General features: G+C 36.9%; 1 protein-coding gene across 1 annotated transcript in view; it reads right to left on the bottom strand.

Moving 5' to 3' along the window:
- The window catches only part of LOC114025034 (meprin A subunit alpha-like), a 52037-nt gene that overhangs the window by 7401 nt on the left and 29983 nt on the right, over positions 1–14653 (bottom strand). Inside the window, exons 8-13 of the mRNA XM_027838356.1 lie at positions 12544–12765; positions 9140–9289; positions 5187–5402; positions 4362–4364; positions 2547–3020; positions 536–709 (exon numbers count right to left, since the gene is read on the bottom strand). Of these exons, the coding sequence (XP_027694157.1) occupies positions 536–709; positions 2547–3020; positions 4362–4364; positions 5187–5402; positions 9140–9289; positions 12544–12765 (1239 nt within the window). The remainder of the gene's footprint in view (positions 1–535; positions 710–2546; positions 3021–4361; positions 4365–5186; positions 5403–9139; positions 9290–12543; positions 12766–14653) is intronic.

Consider the following 14653-nt stretch of genomic DNA (forward strand, 5'->3'; position numbering starts at 1 on the left):
TAGATATAGATATAGATATAGATATAGATATAGATATAGATATAGATGCTAAATCTCTGTATCTTAGCTAGGTTGAAAGTTCAGTCAGTGGCCACTTATGGGCCTGGTGCCACTGCTGATCAGGATGGAAACTTTGATGTGCTCCATTCCTAACTTGGGCTGGCTTGCCCCATAGTAGGCAGGCTCATGCCCCCTCCAACCTCTATGAGACTCCCATACTGAGAGTTAATATGGACTTACTATGGACACAGGACTGGCCTTAGCCTTACTACAGCTCAGAACTCCTGAACTCGATCACTCTACTAGCCTCATTCTTCCCAGTAGCAGAAACTGTAAGCATGTGCCATCACTCCAACTTACCTGACTTCTTAATAAATCCCCAAATAAGGGTCACTGAAAACAGTTCCTTCCACCTTGATCTCTCAAAAACAACTCAGCAGTTCAATGTGGGAAGAACCATGTGGCTTTTTGCTAAGCAAAGAAAAAAGGTTCACAGAGTTTATGATTACTTGAAGCAATCAAATAAGACAGGTACCTTCAAAGTCGACAAAAATGACAAGTGTGTCATCCTTAACAAAACTCCGCTTTTGTAGCTGCTTATGAGAAATGATGGTGCTCCAGCCAAAAGAGATGCTTCTGTAACAGTCACAGCTTTTCTCATAGGTCCCCACAATGGATGGTCTGTCCCAGATGTTAGAATTATTTATGGCTGCGAAAGCAAAAGGTTTTTTTTTTTAATGATATGTTTGAGTAGAATATGTTTTCCCCAAAGGAATTAAGCCAGGGAGAAATTCAAGAAGATTCTCTGGGGTGGACAAACATCTATCCCTGATTATATTCCCCCAACAAATGGAAAGGAAGCATACATAGAAAGAAGTTTCTTCAAGCTGATAGTCCAATTCAAGGACTAAGTACCAGGTTTGTCCAACTATATCTGCTCCCTAATTATTATCTTTTTTTTTTTAAGTTAATTTCTTGGGAATTTTGTTGTTATTAAGATTCTTTTAGAATTTGCTGTATTGTGTTTCTGGTTTTGGTCTTTTCCTTTGTTTATTTTTCCCAGATGGTCAGACTTCTAAGATAAAGGCATTTGGATTTTAACATGTTATGTGCAGTACCAAGTTGGGAATATTTAATAAAGTTAAAAGCAACAAGGAAGATGCAGTCAGCTCTTCATTAACCAAAATTAATAGATGTATTGACTTAGACAGCCCCAATTAGCAGATGACTGGTGAACGCTTTATTTTTAGCTTTGAAATACATTATGTGGTAGCTTGAAGGTTGGAGTGGTTTGGGGTTTTTGCTTTTTGTTTTGTTTTTGGTATTTCTGGTTTTGTCCTGGATTTGACCTTCCTAATTATATATTCACATTTCTTTGCCTAACATTATAATTACTTTGCATTCACTGAATGCTCAGGCACTGAGTGTAGATTATTCTTTCCTGAGCTGAGCACAGAATGTAACTAGGAACTGAATCAATGCATTGATGGTGAAAAATGGAAACAAAATAAGGGTCTAGAGAACAGTTTGACTGACTAAGGTATTTATGAATGCAATGGAATATTACTCTGCCATGTTGTTGTTCAGCCATTATCAGTCATGTCTGATTCTTCCTGACCCCATTTGGCTTTTTGTTTTGTTTTGTTTTTTTGGCAGAGATACTGGAACAGTTTGCAACTTCCTTCTCCAACCCATATTACAGATGAGGATTTGAGGCAAACAGGGTTAAATGACTTGCCCAGGGTCACACAGCTAGTAAGTGTCTGAGGTCAGATTTGAATTCATAAAGATGAGTCTTCTTGACTCCAGGCCCAACACTCTATCCACTGTGCCACCTAGCTGCCCCATTTATTGTGTCATAGGAAATAATAAAAAATAGACTAGGACATACTGCTGCATATATTCTCAAATGATGTTTCTCATTAATTATTTTTTTTGCCTAATTATTTTCTTTGTTAAAAAAAAAAAGGACGAAGTTGAAGGTTGATCCCAGGAATGACCGTGATATTTTTTTAAAAATATCATTTTTTAAAAAAGTAACAGAAGAAAAACATGGGCAATGTATACATGAACTGATGCAGAGTAAAGAAAGTAAAATCAAGAACACATTCCATGACTACACTAAGGAAGATAAAAAAGAAATCACTAAATGATATCCAAATTCAGCTGAAATTCAATGACCAATCAGTTTCAAAGGAGAGATAGTGAAACACTCAGTCTTAGCAAAGAGGGAGTGGGTTACATGTGTGGGATTTGGCACTCATTGTCAGATGGAATTACCATGCTGGTTAGTTTGCTTAATCATTTTTCTTCATTAGAAGAAAGACTTCTAGGGCTGAGGAAATTTATGGGAATGACAGTGGTTAAAAAAAAGCATCAATAAATTTTTTAAAAAAAAGACAATTTGCTGCAAGAACAGGCCACTGGTGTGCCTGTTGAAGAATATAACCTTGTTATATTATTTTTTTTCTTAAACAGAGAAAATCACATCTTTCAGTCCTTTCAAGAACTTTTGGTCACAATCATGCCAAAAGCCACCTACTTACCTGATGACGTATGGTCCTTGGAAGTGGTGAACACCATGCTTGATGACATTCTCTGAATGACATCAGGATCATTATCGACAATTGTCATGATGGCCTGCCTATTTTCCACTGGCCACTCCAAGATAGCATCATTCTCCCCACTGTAGAGTTGAAAAGTAAGTCCAACATAGCCAGAGAGACTGGTACTATTTCTGCCATGGGGGTATAAGGTCACCCCATAACCATATCCTTCTGAGCTGTAGAATCGAGGGCTTAAGAGCATATCACCTTTCGCTGTGCTCTGAAGAACCTGAGAGAAGTTTCGAACCATCCAGACCCCTCTGGGGCAGGGAGTTTCAGTCAGAGTGATGTCATCCAGGAAAATCCCCCCATTAGAGTTCTGGGGGTCTCCCCTTGTGCCTTGGAAGAGGTAGCAGAACTTAACTTCCTCTCGGAGTGTCACATGGCCAATTTTCCAGCCATAGTCATTATCACCTGGGACAGAAACAAAGATACGTTAAATGCCACCCAACCATGTGTTTTCATTCAAAACAGTCCTATATTTATCTCAGGAATTATTTAATTCTATGATTTCCCTTTTGGGTCTTAATGCCAGGCTTTCTGTCTCCTGACATCCACAATATTGAATGCATTAAATGTTCAAAATGAACTAATCATCAAAAATACGGAGTCACCAAGTCTGCACTTAAGACTTATGGAAGTGGGAACCCCCATAGATATTCTTCATCCCTTCAAAAAATAAATCTTTTTGCTGCTTGAAATTACAGCATTTCATTTTCTCACATTGTCAGAGGTCCTACCTTTCAGAGATTTGCTTAAATTCACAAGCATTTTCTTAAAATCCAGATAATGAAGGCAGGCTTAAACCTACTGCTTAAGGTCCTTCTGATTTAGTGCAAATTACTTCCAGAAGCTTATCTTTGCTCTGTTTAGTGAAATTAGTCTCTTGTTGAAAGAAGGAGGAAAGTAGGGAAGGGAAGTGATGAGGTTATAGGATTTAGAACTGTAAGGGGCCTTAGAAATCATACAGTCTAACTCCATCATTTTTTATAAATGAGAAAACTGTTAAATGACTTGTCCAAAGTCCTACAGGTAATAAATAAGAGAGGCAAGAGATATGACCAGATCCTCTTATTCTGAATCCAGTGATCTTTCTGCTATACCATGGAGAGAAGTTCTGAACTGAGCATTTTAGTGAGGAGCTTTCCATGTCAATTTCCATGTCAATTTCCATGTCAAGTTATCCATGATACAAGAAAGCGAGTAACAGGAGAGAGAACATAAAAAGTGAAATGAGAGGGTACCAAAAACAGGCTTTCCTACTTCGAACCATATATTGTCTAGTGCTGACCCAACTTTTGACCATGACCCCCGCAGGGCATGCATCAAGATAAATAAACATAAATATGTTGAAATGAAAATATACACTTTAATTTTAAATTGCATTGAAATCATTTATAAATAGAATTATTAAAGATTATTCTATTTAACATGTTAAAGCTAAAATATACCATAATGGGACTAGAATGATAACTTTTAATGGTCATATAGGACATATATTTACCTAACTTTAAAAACAAATTTATCAAAGGTCATAACATTTATAGCAATTTTATTAGGGAACTCTTTTGGAGAAGTCCTAGAGTCTAGTCTGCACACAAGAGGTCCTAAATAAATGATGATCAGATTCTATCTGTAGATAAAGAGTTCCTTGCTTTATAGTTGTGTGAACTCTCCATATGGGAAATACCTCCACCAATACAAAAGGCAACTATAAATCTATACACCAGTCTATACATTTACATATACATATACGATCTATACATTTAGAGTGAAGGATATCAGATGAACAGGCCATGTGCTGTTCCACTTACAAAGTGGAAAGTAGCCTTAGATAAAGGCCTCTGATATTTGTTGGATGCTCTATGGAATATTTATGTGAGAATATGGACAAAGTATGCATAGGATGAGAAAACAGATGGCTGCAAATCTGCACCATTATAGGGAGTAGCTATATTGAGGAGATCATAGAAATATTAAAGGGTATTCCATGTATTGATACATATCACAACTTCTCCATGCCTTCTCATCTTGTACAATTCTTATCCATATGTTCCTATTTGTCTTCATAGATGATACACCAAATACACTTTATTAGCAACTTAAAGTTACCAGTGGAATGCTTGGGCTATCCATCACCTCCAATTCTTACTTTATGACCATCCTACTTCCTTTTCAGTCATGTATACCCCCAAGAATGTCTTTGAAGTCACATTTCCCAATAGAATCATCATTTTTAACATGGTAGATTCTAATTACACTCACTGTATGCTGTTCCATTGTCAAGCAGGTTATTAATTGTTAAACCGGGTATTTGTGATTGATTTGATCAATCAAAATGATTGATTTTGGTGTTTTTTGAGACAGATTCATAGCATTGGTAAATATTTAACAATGTGTACTTTCCTTAAAAAAAATTATCATTGCATTTCTTGAGTTGAGAAGAGACGACATTAAGATTATCTATGACCAAGTACTCTCATTTTAAAGAAAAAATCTTAAACTGATTTTTCTTCATTAGAGATTCAAAAGCCCTGGTTTCAGTGGATTTGATTAAGCTCAAACTGGCCTTTTAGGTACCTTGAAATGTGTCTATCTTGACCAGCTTGCGGACATTGCCAGTGCTGTCATCCCTCTTGACCCAGACAATCAGTCTGTCTAAGGGACTTCCTGTCATCTTGTAGTAAAACTGGAGACACTGTTGCTTCCTCTTGGGGTAAAGAATCCTCGACTCCAAAAGAGCAGCTTCTTCTGTCTTCCCAGAACTGGTGTTGAAGTGCATGAAGTAACCTGCTTCTAACAAAGGAACAGAACAATGCTTTATCCCAGGTCCTTCCACTCTGGGCTCTATTTACAGAGCAAAAGGTAAAGGCAGGGTCAGGGCAAAGACCAAAAGAAGGCGAAAAGGCAAGATGTTCACCAGGCATCCTTCCAATAGGCTACTTGGACCAGGACAGAATTCATTGACTTGCCTACATTCTACATCTCTTCCACTATGAAAATATACCCTTCATTTCCTTCATTCTCAATTTTGTGAATGAGCTTTACTCTTTGTTGTTGACATTCTATCAAATATTAGATAGAGGCAGGAGCACAGAATGTGTATTTTCCCTAGCCCACAACAAAGTGCTGTGAAGGCAACAGGCTCTTAATAAGCATCTGTGGAATTTATTTAGGAGAAAAAAGAACATCTTATGAGGGAAACTTCTTAACATTGAGAGCTATCTAAAAGAGAAGTGGGTTGACTCAGGAGACAGTAGGGTGCCCTTCATTGGAGATCTTCATGCAGGGGTTGAATGATCAATTGTCAGAGTAAAGTACAATATATTCCTATTCAGGTGTGGATTAGACTGGATCACTTCTGAGATCTCTTCCATGTGGATTCTGTGAATCACAGAAAGTTGCCTACTTTCTCACCTGTTACAGGCACACCTTGTTTTATTGCACTTCACTTTTTTGCACTTTGCAGATAGTGTTGGGTTTTTTTTTTAACAAATTGAAGATTTATGGCAATCCTGCATTGAGCAAGTCTATTGGTGCCATTTTTCCAATAGCATGTGCTCACATTGTGTGTCACATTTTAGTGATTCTCAAAATATTTCAAACTTTTTCATTATTTTTTATATCTGTTATGGTGACCTGTGATTAGTGATCCTTGTTGTTACGATTATAATTGTTTTGGGGTGCCAGGAACCACACCCATAAAAGATAGTGAACTTAATCTATAAACTTTGTGCGTGTTCTGAACTGCTCCACCTTCCTCCTCTCTCTCCCCCTCCTCAGGCCTCCCTATTCCTTGAGACATGGTAATATTGAAATTAGTCCAATTAATAACCCTACAATGACTTCTAAGTGTCCAAGTGAAAGTCAATCAATGAGGCAAACTTCATTGTTGTCTTATTTTAAGAAATTACTATAACCACTCCAACATTTTGCAACCACCAGTCAGCAGCCATTAACATCGAGACAAGACCCTCCACCAGTCAAAAGATTATGACTCGCTGAAGGCTCAGGTGATGGTTAGTATTTTTAGTAATAAAGTATTTTTAATTAAAATATGTACATTATTTTAGACATAATACTATTGCATACTTAATAGACTATAGTATAATATAAACATAACTTTTGTATGTACTGGGAAACAAAAAAAAACCCCATAGTATTACTTGCTTTATTGTGATATTTGCTTTATTGTAATGGTCTGGAACTGAACCCACAATATCTCCAAGGTATGCCTATATGTCTTTTCTATTTACTTAACTTGTGTACATTTTATTTCTCCCTAGTGGAACATAGGCTCTTTAAAGATGGAGATGGTTTCATTTTTGTCCTTGTATCTCCAGAGCCTAGCACAGGGACTGGCATACTCTGGGGCAGTGAAAAAAAGAACTCCAATTGGTCTCAGAGGACCTAGGTTTAAATCCTGGTTCTGCCACCTACAACGTGCATGATCTTGGGCAAATCTTTTAATTCTGATGGAACTCAGTTTCCTCATATAATGTATAAGGTCCTATAAGGTCCTTTCCAGCCTAGGATCCTATGATAGTATGAACCATACTGTATCAGGATTATGTTAGACGCTAGGGATGTGAAGACAAAAATGAAACAGCTCTTGCCCTCAAGGACCTTACATTCTACCAAATGGAAATTGCATGTCCACAAATAAGTAAATCTAGAATATTTGTATCTATTTTTATATAGATGGATAGATATATCTATATCTATATATACATATCTATATATCTATTTATATAGAGATATGCACACATATACCATACACGTATATTTCTTATATAGACATTTAATTTACATGGTTGTTCAGCCATTTTTCAGTTGTGCCCAACTCTTCATGACCCTATTTGGGGTTTTCTTGGCAAAGATACTGGAATGGTTTGTCATTTCTTCCTCTAATTCATTTTATATTGAGTCAACTGAGGCAAACAGGGTTAAGTGACTTGCTCACTTACACAGCTAGTAAGTGTCTGAGGGTGAATTTGAACTCATGAAAAGGAGTCTTCTTGACTCCAGGTCCCACACTCTACCCACTGTACCACCTAGCTGTCTACATACGTTACATAAAAGTATATTATGTTGATAGATGTGTATGTGCATACATATATATATATATCATTTATATAATATTTTAAGGTTTGTAAAGAACTTTACAAATATTATCTAATTTTATTTATTTATTTATTTATTTATTTATTTATTTATTTATTTATTTATTTATTTTTAGACAATTGAGGTTAAGTAACTTGCCCAGGGTCACACAGCTAGTAAGTGTCAAGTGTTTGGTCTGAGGCCAGATTTGAACTCAGGTCCTCCTGACTTCAGGGCCGGTGCTCTATCCACTGTGCCACCTAGCTACCCCGCAAATATTATCTCATTTTATCCCAATGATCCTGGAAGTTGAGTGCTAGCTTCTATTTTACAGAGGGAGAAACTGAGAGAGACCAAGGTTAAATGACTTGCCCAAGATCATGCAGCTAGTAAATGTGTGAGGATGGATTTCAGGTGATTCCAGATTCAATGCTCTATTCAATGCATCACTTATATGTTGACAAAAAAAGTCAATAGCATTTTAAGTAAGAAACAGATCCCAATGAGCTCCTCTATCACAGGAAATCCCTAGGAGAAAGGCAGACTATACTGTAAGTGGTATTGTTAGTATAAGTAGAATTAAAACTCCATGAGGTCAGGAGGGGAGGGGAGGGAGGGGAAGGGAGGGGAAGGGAGGGGAGGGGAGGGGAGGGGAGGAAGACATCAAGCTGAAATTTGTTGCTAGGACTTCCACTTGTTTTAAATTCTGCCCTCTGGGTCAAGCAGAATAAGTTAAATCCATATGACAGCCCTTTGAATACTTGAAAACAACTACAAAAGTCTTCTTCAAGCTAAACATCCTCAATTCCTTTAAGAGATTCCAGTAGGGCATAAGCCCTCTAACCTTCCTGGTTGCCCTCTTCTGAGTGCTGTTCATCTTGTTAATATCCATCCTAAAATCCATTGCCCAGAACTAAACAAAATACTACGTGGTCTGAACAGAAAAAAAAAGTCCAGGGAAAACCTTCTCCCTGGTCCTGGACACTATTCCTTTCCTAATGAAGAATGAGATTGCATTAACTTGTCTTACTCCCATATCTTACTGTTGAGCAATTGGTCCCCTAGAACCTGAAGATATTTTTCAAACAAAGAGTTATCTAGCCATATTTTCCCCAGCTTGAACTTGTTGAAGCTGACTTTTTGAACCTGTGAATCATCTTTTTCTTCTCTTGTTGCTTATTACTCATCCTCTCAACTTTCCTATCACTCATTTTTATCTTTCCTTTGCACGCACTGTCCTTGAGTGTTTTTTTTTAATTCAGTTAATGCTTAAGGTGTGTATACAACATGCCGTTTGTTCTTTTTCAGATTCCTACATATGAAAGTATCTAGATGCCAAAAAAAATTACTGACTTGGGGTAGTCAAAAATCAATGTAGTAAACAACCTGATGGCCCCTTTAATTTCCCTTGTTTATCTTGTTTCACTGACCTTTGCATTGTCCAACCAGAGTATGATCCTCTTGTCCAGGACTATCACCTCTCTCATGAGTCCAATCAGCATCATCTCTAGTGCCTTGGATCATGCCACAGATGTTTAGATTCTCAAAAGTACATTGGTCCAGAAGGGTATGAGTTGCCGCTGAAAAGAATATGCCGTATAAATTCATGACTCAAAAGATCAAGGTTTCTTCTTTCTAGAGGCAGTTAATTTCTAGACAGAAAGTCTAGAAATTGTAGTGTATTTATACTTCACTTTGAGTTTTATAAGGCTCTTTCTTTTTTTTTTGTATAAGGCTCTTTCTTCACAACAAATCTGGGAGGTGGATAATGCAAGGATTTGTAGGCCCACTTTACAGATGAGGAAGTTGAGGTTCAGAGTGGTTGAACAGTCAAGGCTAGAATTCAAACCCAGGTCTCCTGACTCCAAATCCAACAATTCACTCTTATCATTTCATGAAAGTTATCCAATCAAGACTCAGCAGGTCCTCCACTTACATTTGTTAGACACATTGATATAAATGAGTGTTTATTAATGCTTGATGAATGAAATGTTGGGTTTCTAAAGGATGCTGGAGAGAGCTTACAAAAATTTCCCTTCAGGGAGGATTCTGGGAAGATGGCAGAGTAGATCAGAAAATTTCAAGCTCTCAAGATTTTCCTACACAAAAGAGATAAAATAGCACTCAGGGAGAACATAGAGCTGTGAAAACAAATAAGAGTAGGGGCAAAAGAGGAATCCTTCTGGGACAATTGGAGAAGATCCAAAGAAAAATCCTGGACAAAATTTCCTCTCAGTAAAGAGTAAATACCTCCAGGCTTGGGTCCACTTTAAAAACAAGTTGCAAGTGGCTTAAACAACAAAAGACAAACCCTGGGGTTAGCTGGTTTAGGAGGTTGCCTCTGGCCATGGCCACAGGAACTTTTACCCCTAGGACAGTGAGGAGAGTTGGGGGTCTGAACTGGGTAAGATCAAGGGAACCTCTGCTGACAAGGAATGCTAGACCCAGCTGTGCTGCAGAGACAGGTGGGGGCAAAAAAGAACCAGCACACACCCACTGAGTGCAGAAGCAGAGGGGTGGGTTTGCTCTGGGCACTTACAGTAGTCTAGAGGCCTTGGTTTGAGTTTAAGGTCAGAAGAGTGAATTGAAGAGGATTAGAGGCACCATTCCCATAACCCAGGACTAGAGGTGATTATACAAACTAAATTATTACAAGAAAAATGCATAGGCAAAGAAGAATCCAACCATGGAGAGCTATTATGGGACTAGAGAAGATCAGGGTTCATCTTCAGAGGAGCATACTGAAGCAAAGAGACCCTCTTCTACCTCAAAGAGTAATGCCAAATGGTCACCTGCCCAAAAAGAACTCATTGAAAAACTTTAAAAAAGACTTTAAAAATCAAATGAGAGAGATGAGAAAAAACTAAAAAGAAAAATAAGAATAATATAAGAAAAACAAGATGATTATGAAAAGAAAGATAAACAATTAGAAAAGGAGATCCAGAATCTTAAGGAAGAAAATGACTCCTTGAAAATCAGAATTGGGCAAGGGGAAGCCAGCAAAGTTATAAGAGATGAAGAAGAAAAATATATATATATATATATATATAAATGAAAAAATAGAAGAGAATGTGAAACATCTCATAAGAAAAGCAACGAATCTAGAGAACAAATCAAAAAAAGAAAACGTAAGAATAATTGTACTACCTGAAAGTTCTGATCAAAAAAAGAATCTTGATACAATAATACAAGAAATAATTAAAGAAAATTGTCCTGAAGGATTAGAACAAGAGGGGAAAGTAGAGAGAAAAAATCCACCAGTCATCACCTGAAAGAGATTCTGCAAGGAAAACTCACAGGAATATTATAGTCAAATTTTGAAACTCCCAGATCAAGTACAAAATATTACAAGCAACAAGAAAAAAAAACAATTTACATATGGTGGTACCATAATTAGAATCACACAAGACATAGCAGTAGAGACACTAAAAGATCACTGGTCTTGGAACACTGTACATCAAAGAGCAAAAGAACTGGGCTTCTGGCCAAAAATATCATACCCAGCAAAGCTAAGCATAAATATAAATTAAAAAATGGACATTTGATCAATTGTCAATCAAAAAAAAGACTTTTAGGTCTTTGTTAAAAAAGAAAAGAAAAGAAACCCTGAATTCTATAGAAAATTTGACATACAAGAGTCAAGAGAAATATAAGGTACATACCAATGACCAATTACAAGGGACTGAATAAGGATAGAATGTTTACCTTTTATGTATAAAAAAATGTAAAACCTATGTCTAATATTGTTACTAGTAATTAGGTAACTTATAAGAAAGATTGGGGTAGACTTGAGTATGATATGACTTCAAAAAGTAAAACCATTCAAGTACAGCTATAAGAGTCTTTTATAAATGAGGTACAAGTGGAAGAACCAATACAGAGGAATTAGATGGGGGAGAGGGGCTGTTAGTTCTGGAAACCTACTCTCATCAGGAATGGGTGTAAGAGGGGAAAATACATACACATTTAGAAGAGTATAGAAGTCTTCTAAATTTAGAAAGAAATAACACTCTAAGGGTATGGGAAGGAGAGGATACAGGAGGGATCTTTAGAGGGGAGGGTGTGGGAATAGGTTAAAAGGGGGATAAAGAAGGGGGTTTAGATTTAGGGGAATAGGAAGATAAGGGAGGGATTGCTGGAGTGGGGGTAGGTTAAGTAATAGGAGGTAGCAAGTAGAAGTAAAGTAGAGGAGTTAGGAGAGATAGGAAAAATGAAGAGATATACATAAACATAAAAACAAAGATTAGGAGTAGAATCTCTTAGGGAAAGTTTATGTATATATATGTATGTATTTATGTATAAGTGTTATGTATATATCAACACCTATATATAAATATATCCAATGCTTAACTGTAGCCTTGAGGGTAGGGGGGAGTGAAGGGGAAAAAAGAACAAAGTAAAAAGTGTACAGCAGAGAACAAAAGAAAACATATAAGGAAGCAAAGAAAAGATGGACAGCTTTCAACATAATGAACAACATTTAATATATAGGCTTTCTTGAAATGAAAAATTATCGCTATACAATTTGAATCCTCTTCTATGTTCTGCTGTGCATATGACTTTTTTTTTTTAGTTTTTTCTTATTTTATGTTTAAGTTTATAATGTTTTTTTTTTCTTTTCTTTTATGTATTTAAGTTTTAGCCATTTGTCTAAAAGAAAAAAAAATCTCTCTTTTAGAGACACAAACAAGATCAATTTTAGTGTGTCGGGGTCTCTGCCTTTCAAAGTAAAGTAGAAAGAAAAGAGAAGAACTTCACAGAGTGCACAGATCCAAGATGAGCAGGGAGATGACATAGTTTCAAAATCCCCTTGTTCAGCCCCATCATAACTCACTGCAGTTATACATGCGATTAAGCCTCTCTAAGTCAATGGTGCTAAAATCAAGGCGCTGTCCAATGATGTCATCAAATGCAGGGATCTTGGCTGTGATGGTGGGTACATTCTCATTCTTATTAAAGGAAAATGGTGCATAGTGCATCAGAGATTCATAGTCATAGGGATTGTTGAGGTCAGTTATGATGCTGTCGTTGTAGGTATTGAAGTTGTGCCCATAACCTGTCAGGGAGAGAAACAGCCGATCGTCAGACTTGAAAAGTATTTATACAGCTTGCCTGCAATGAAACGTCGCCTGGTGCATCCCAAAGAAGAGGCTCTTCTCATATCAGTCATTCACAGGAAGCAGATGATGGAAGACAAGTTGGAAGCTGGAGGGGGATGAAAGTAGATTTAAAACACGTAGACTGTGAGATCCAAATTTATAAATGAAATTAGTTTGGACATTTCTCTTTAGAAACAATGATAGACCTTCAGGATTTCTGCAGTAATTACTTAAGAAATTAAATTGTTGATGGTTCCCTTTTTCCCACAGGATGAAGTCCAAACTCCTTAGTCTGAAAATCTGGCCACAACCTTGCCTTCACCTGCTTTTCCAGCTTTATCATCTCCTAATACTCTCTGACATGAACTTTCTGCTTTATTCGCATTGATTTAGTCACAATCCTAACCCCTGCGCTTGGCTAGCATTTTATTTTTGTTCATGTTATTTACTTTCATCTAGAATACCCTCATTCCTACTCTTTACCTACATCAATCTTATCCATCCAGCTAAAATCCTTTCTCTTCCAAGAAGACTTCTCTGACCAAGAGGATGATTTCTTCATTTGAACTTTCATAGCACTTAGTTTTTGGAGTCATGTGGCATTTGCCCTACACTTTGTAACACCTTGTACCATTAGTGATCTTTTTTATGTGTTTATGCTTTCTCTTTCCAATAGAGCAAGTGCTATGACATTTTTCTTAGCATTGTCAGGAGATACCTTTATTCAAATCACATCTCCACTAATTACTAGTTTTGTGACTGTGGACAAGAGACTTTGAGACACTTTGAGACTCAGTTTCCTTATCTGTGAAATAGGTTAATAATACCATGTCACAGGCCTACTATGAGGATAAAATGAGATTTTGTATATAAAGTGTTCTGTAAACCTTAAACCACCATATAAATGTTAATTAGTATTTCTATTATTATGTTCTTTGAATAAATGAAAAAGCATTTATGAAATACTTGTTATGTGTCAAGCATTTATATCCTTCATGGACCTGATGTGAAATGTTAGGTGAAACAGTGTTATAAGGGTTGGGGGTGGAGAGTAGATTTCCAGTGGAAAAAGATGTCATAGTAGGATTTCATGACATTATGTCAGAATTTGATTAAAATTTATTAAGGACTTGATATTTTGCAACATTGATTAGGGCAATGTGTGAATTGTGCCTGTATTTGTACCTCTGTAATGTCTCACAGGTAAGAAAGTATGGAGTGGTAGATAGAGAACTGGTTTCAAAGGCAGGAAGATCTCGGTTCAAATTGTGCGTCCTACATGTACTGGTTGTGGGACCCTGGGCAAATCGCTTAATCTCTCTATGCACTTTGACAACTTTCTGGGACTATGCATTGCAGACAAGGTGCTGACCTGCATTGGTGGAAAAGATTTCCTAATTTGAGAGTTTCCTATAGCAATTAAATCATTTCAATTATTTTTTGAAGCCATGTCTGACCCTTTGTGATCTTATTTGGGGTTTTCTTGGCAAAGATATGAAATAGTTTTCTATTTCCTTCTCTAGTTTATTTTACAGATGAAGAAACTGAAGCAAACAGGGTGAAGTGACCTGTCCAGGGTCACATAGCTAGGAAGTGTGTGAGGCTAGATTTTAACTTGGGTCTTACTAACTCCAGGCCTAGTTTTCTATCTACTAAGCCACCTAGTTGGCCAAATTAAATCATAGTTCTAGTCATTGTCCCTGATTTGTCACATGGTTTAAATAAAGAAGCTATTATGAAAATCTGAATTATATATTTTTTAATCCAGGCTTTCAAGTCTGGAGCTCTCAGAATATGCAGAAACAGACACAATTGGAAAGTTAACAGTGGTGCTGCCTGCTTGCC

Source organism: Vombatus ursinus, unplaced genomic scaffold (genome assembly GCF_900497805.2).
Source record: "Vombatus ursinus unplaced genomic scaffold, bare-nosed wombat genome assembly UNPS02014826.1, whole genome shotgun sequence".
Lineage (NCBI taxonomy): Eukaryota > Metazoa > Chordata > Mammalia > Diprotodontia > Vombatidae > Vombatus > Vombatus ursinus.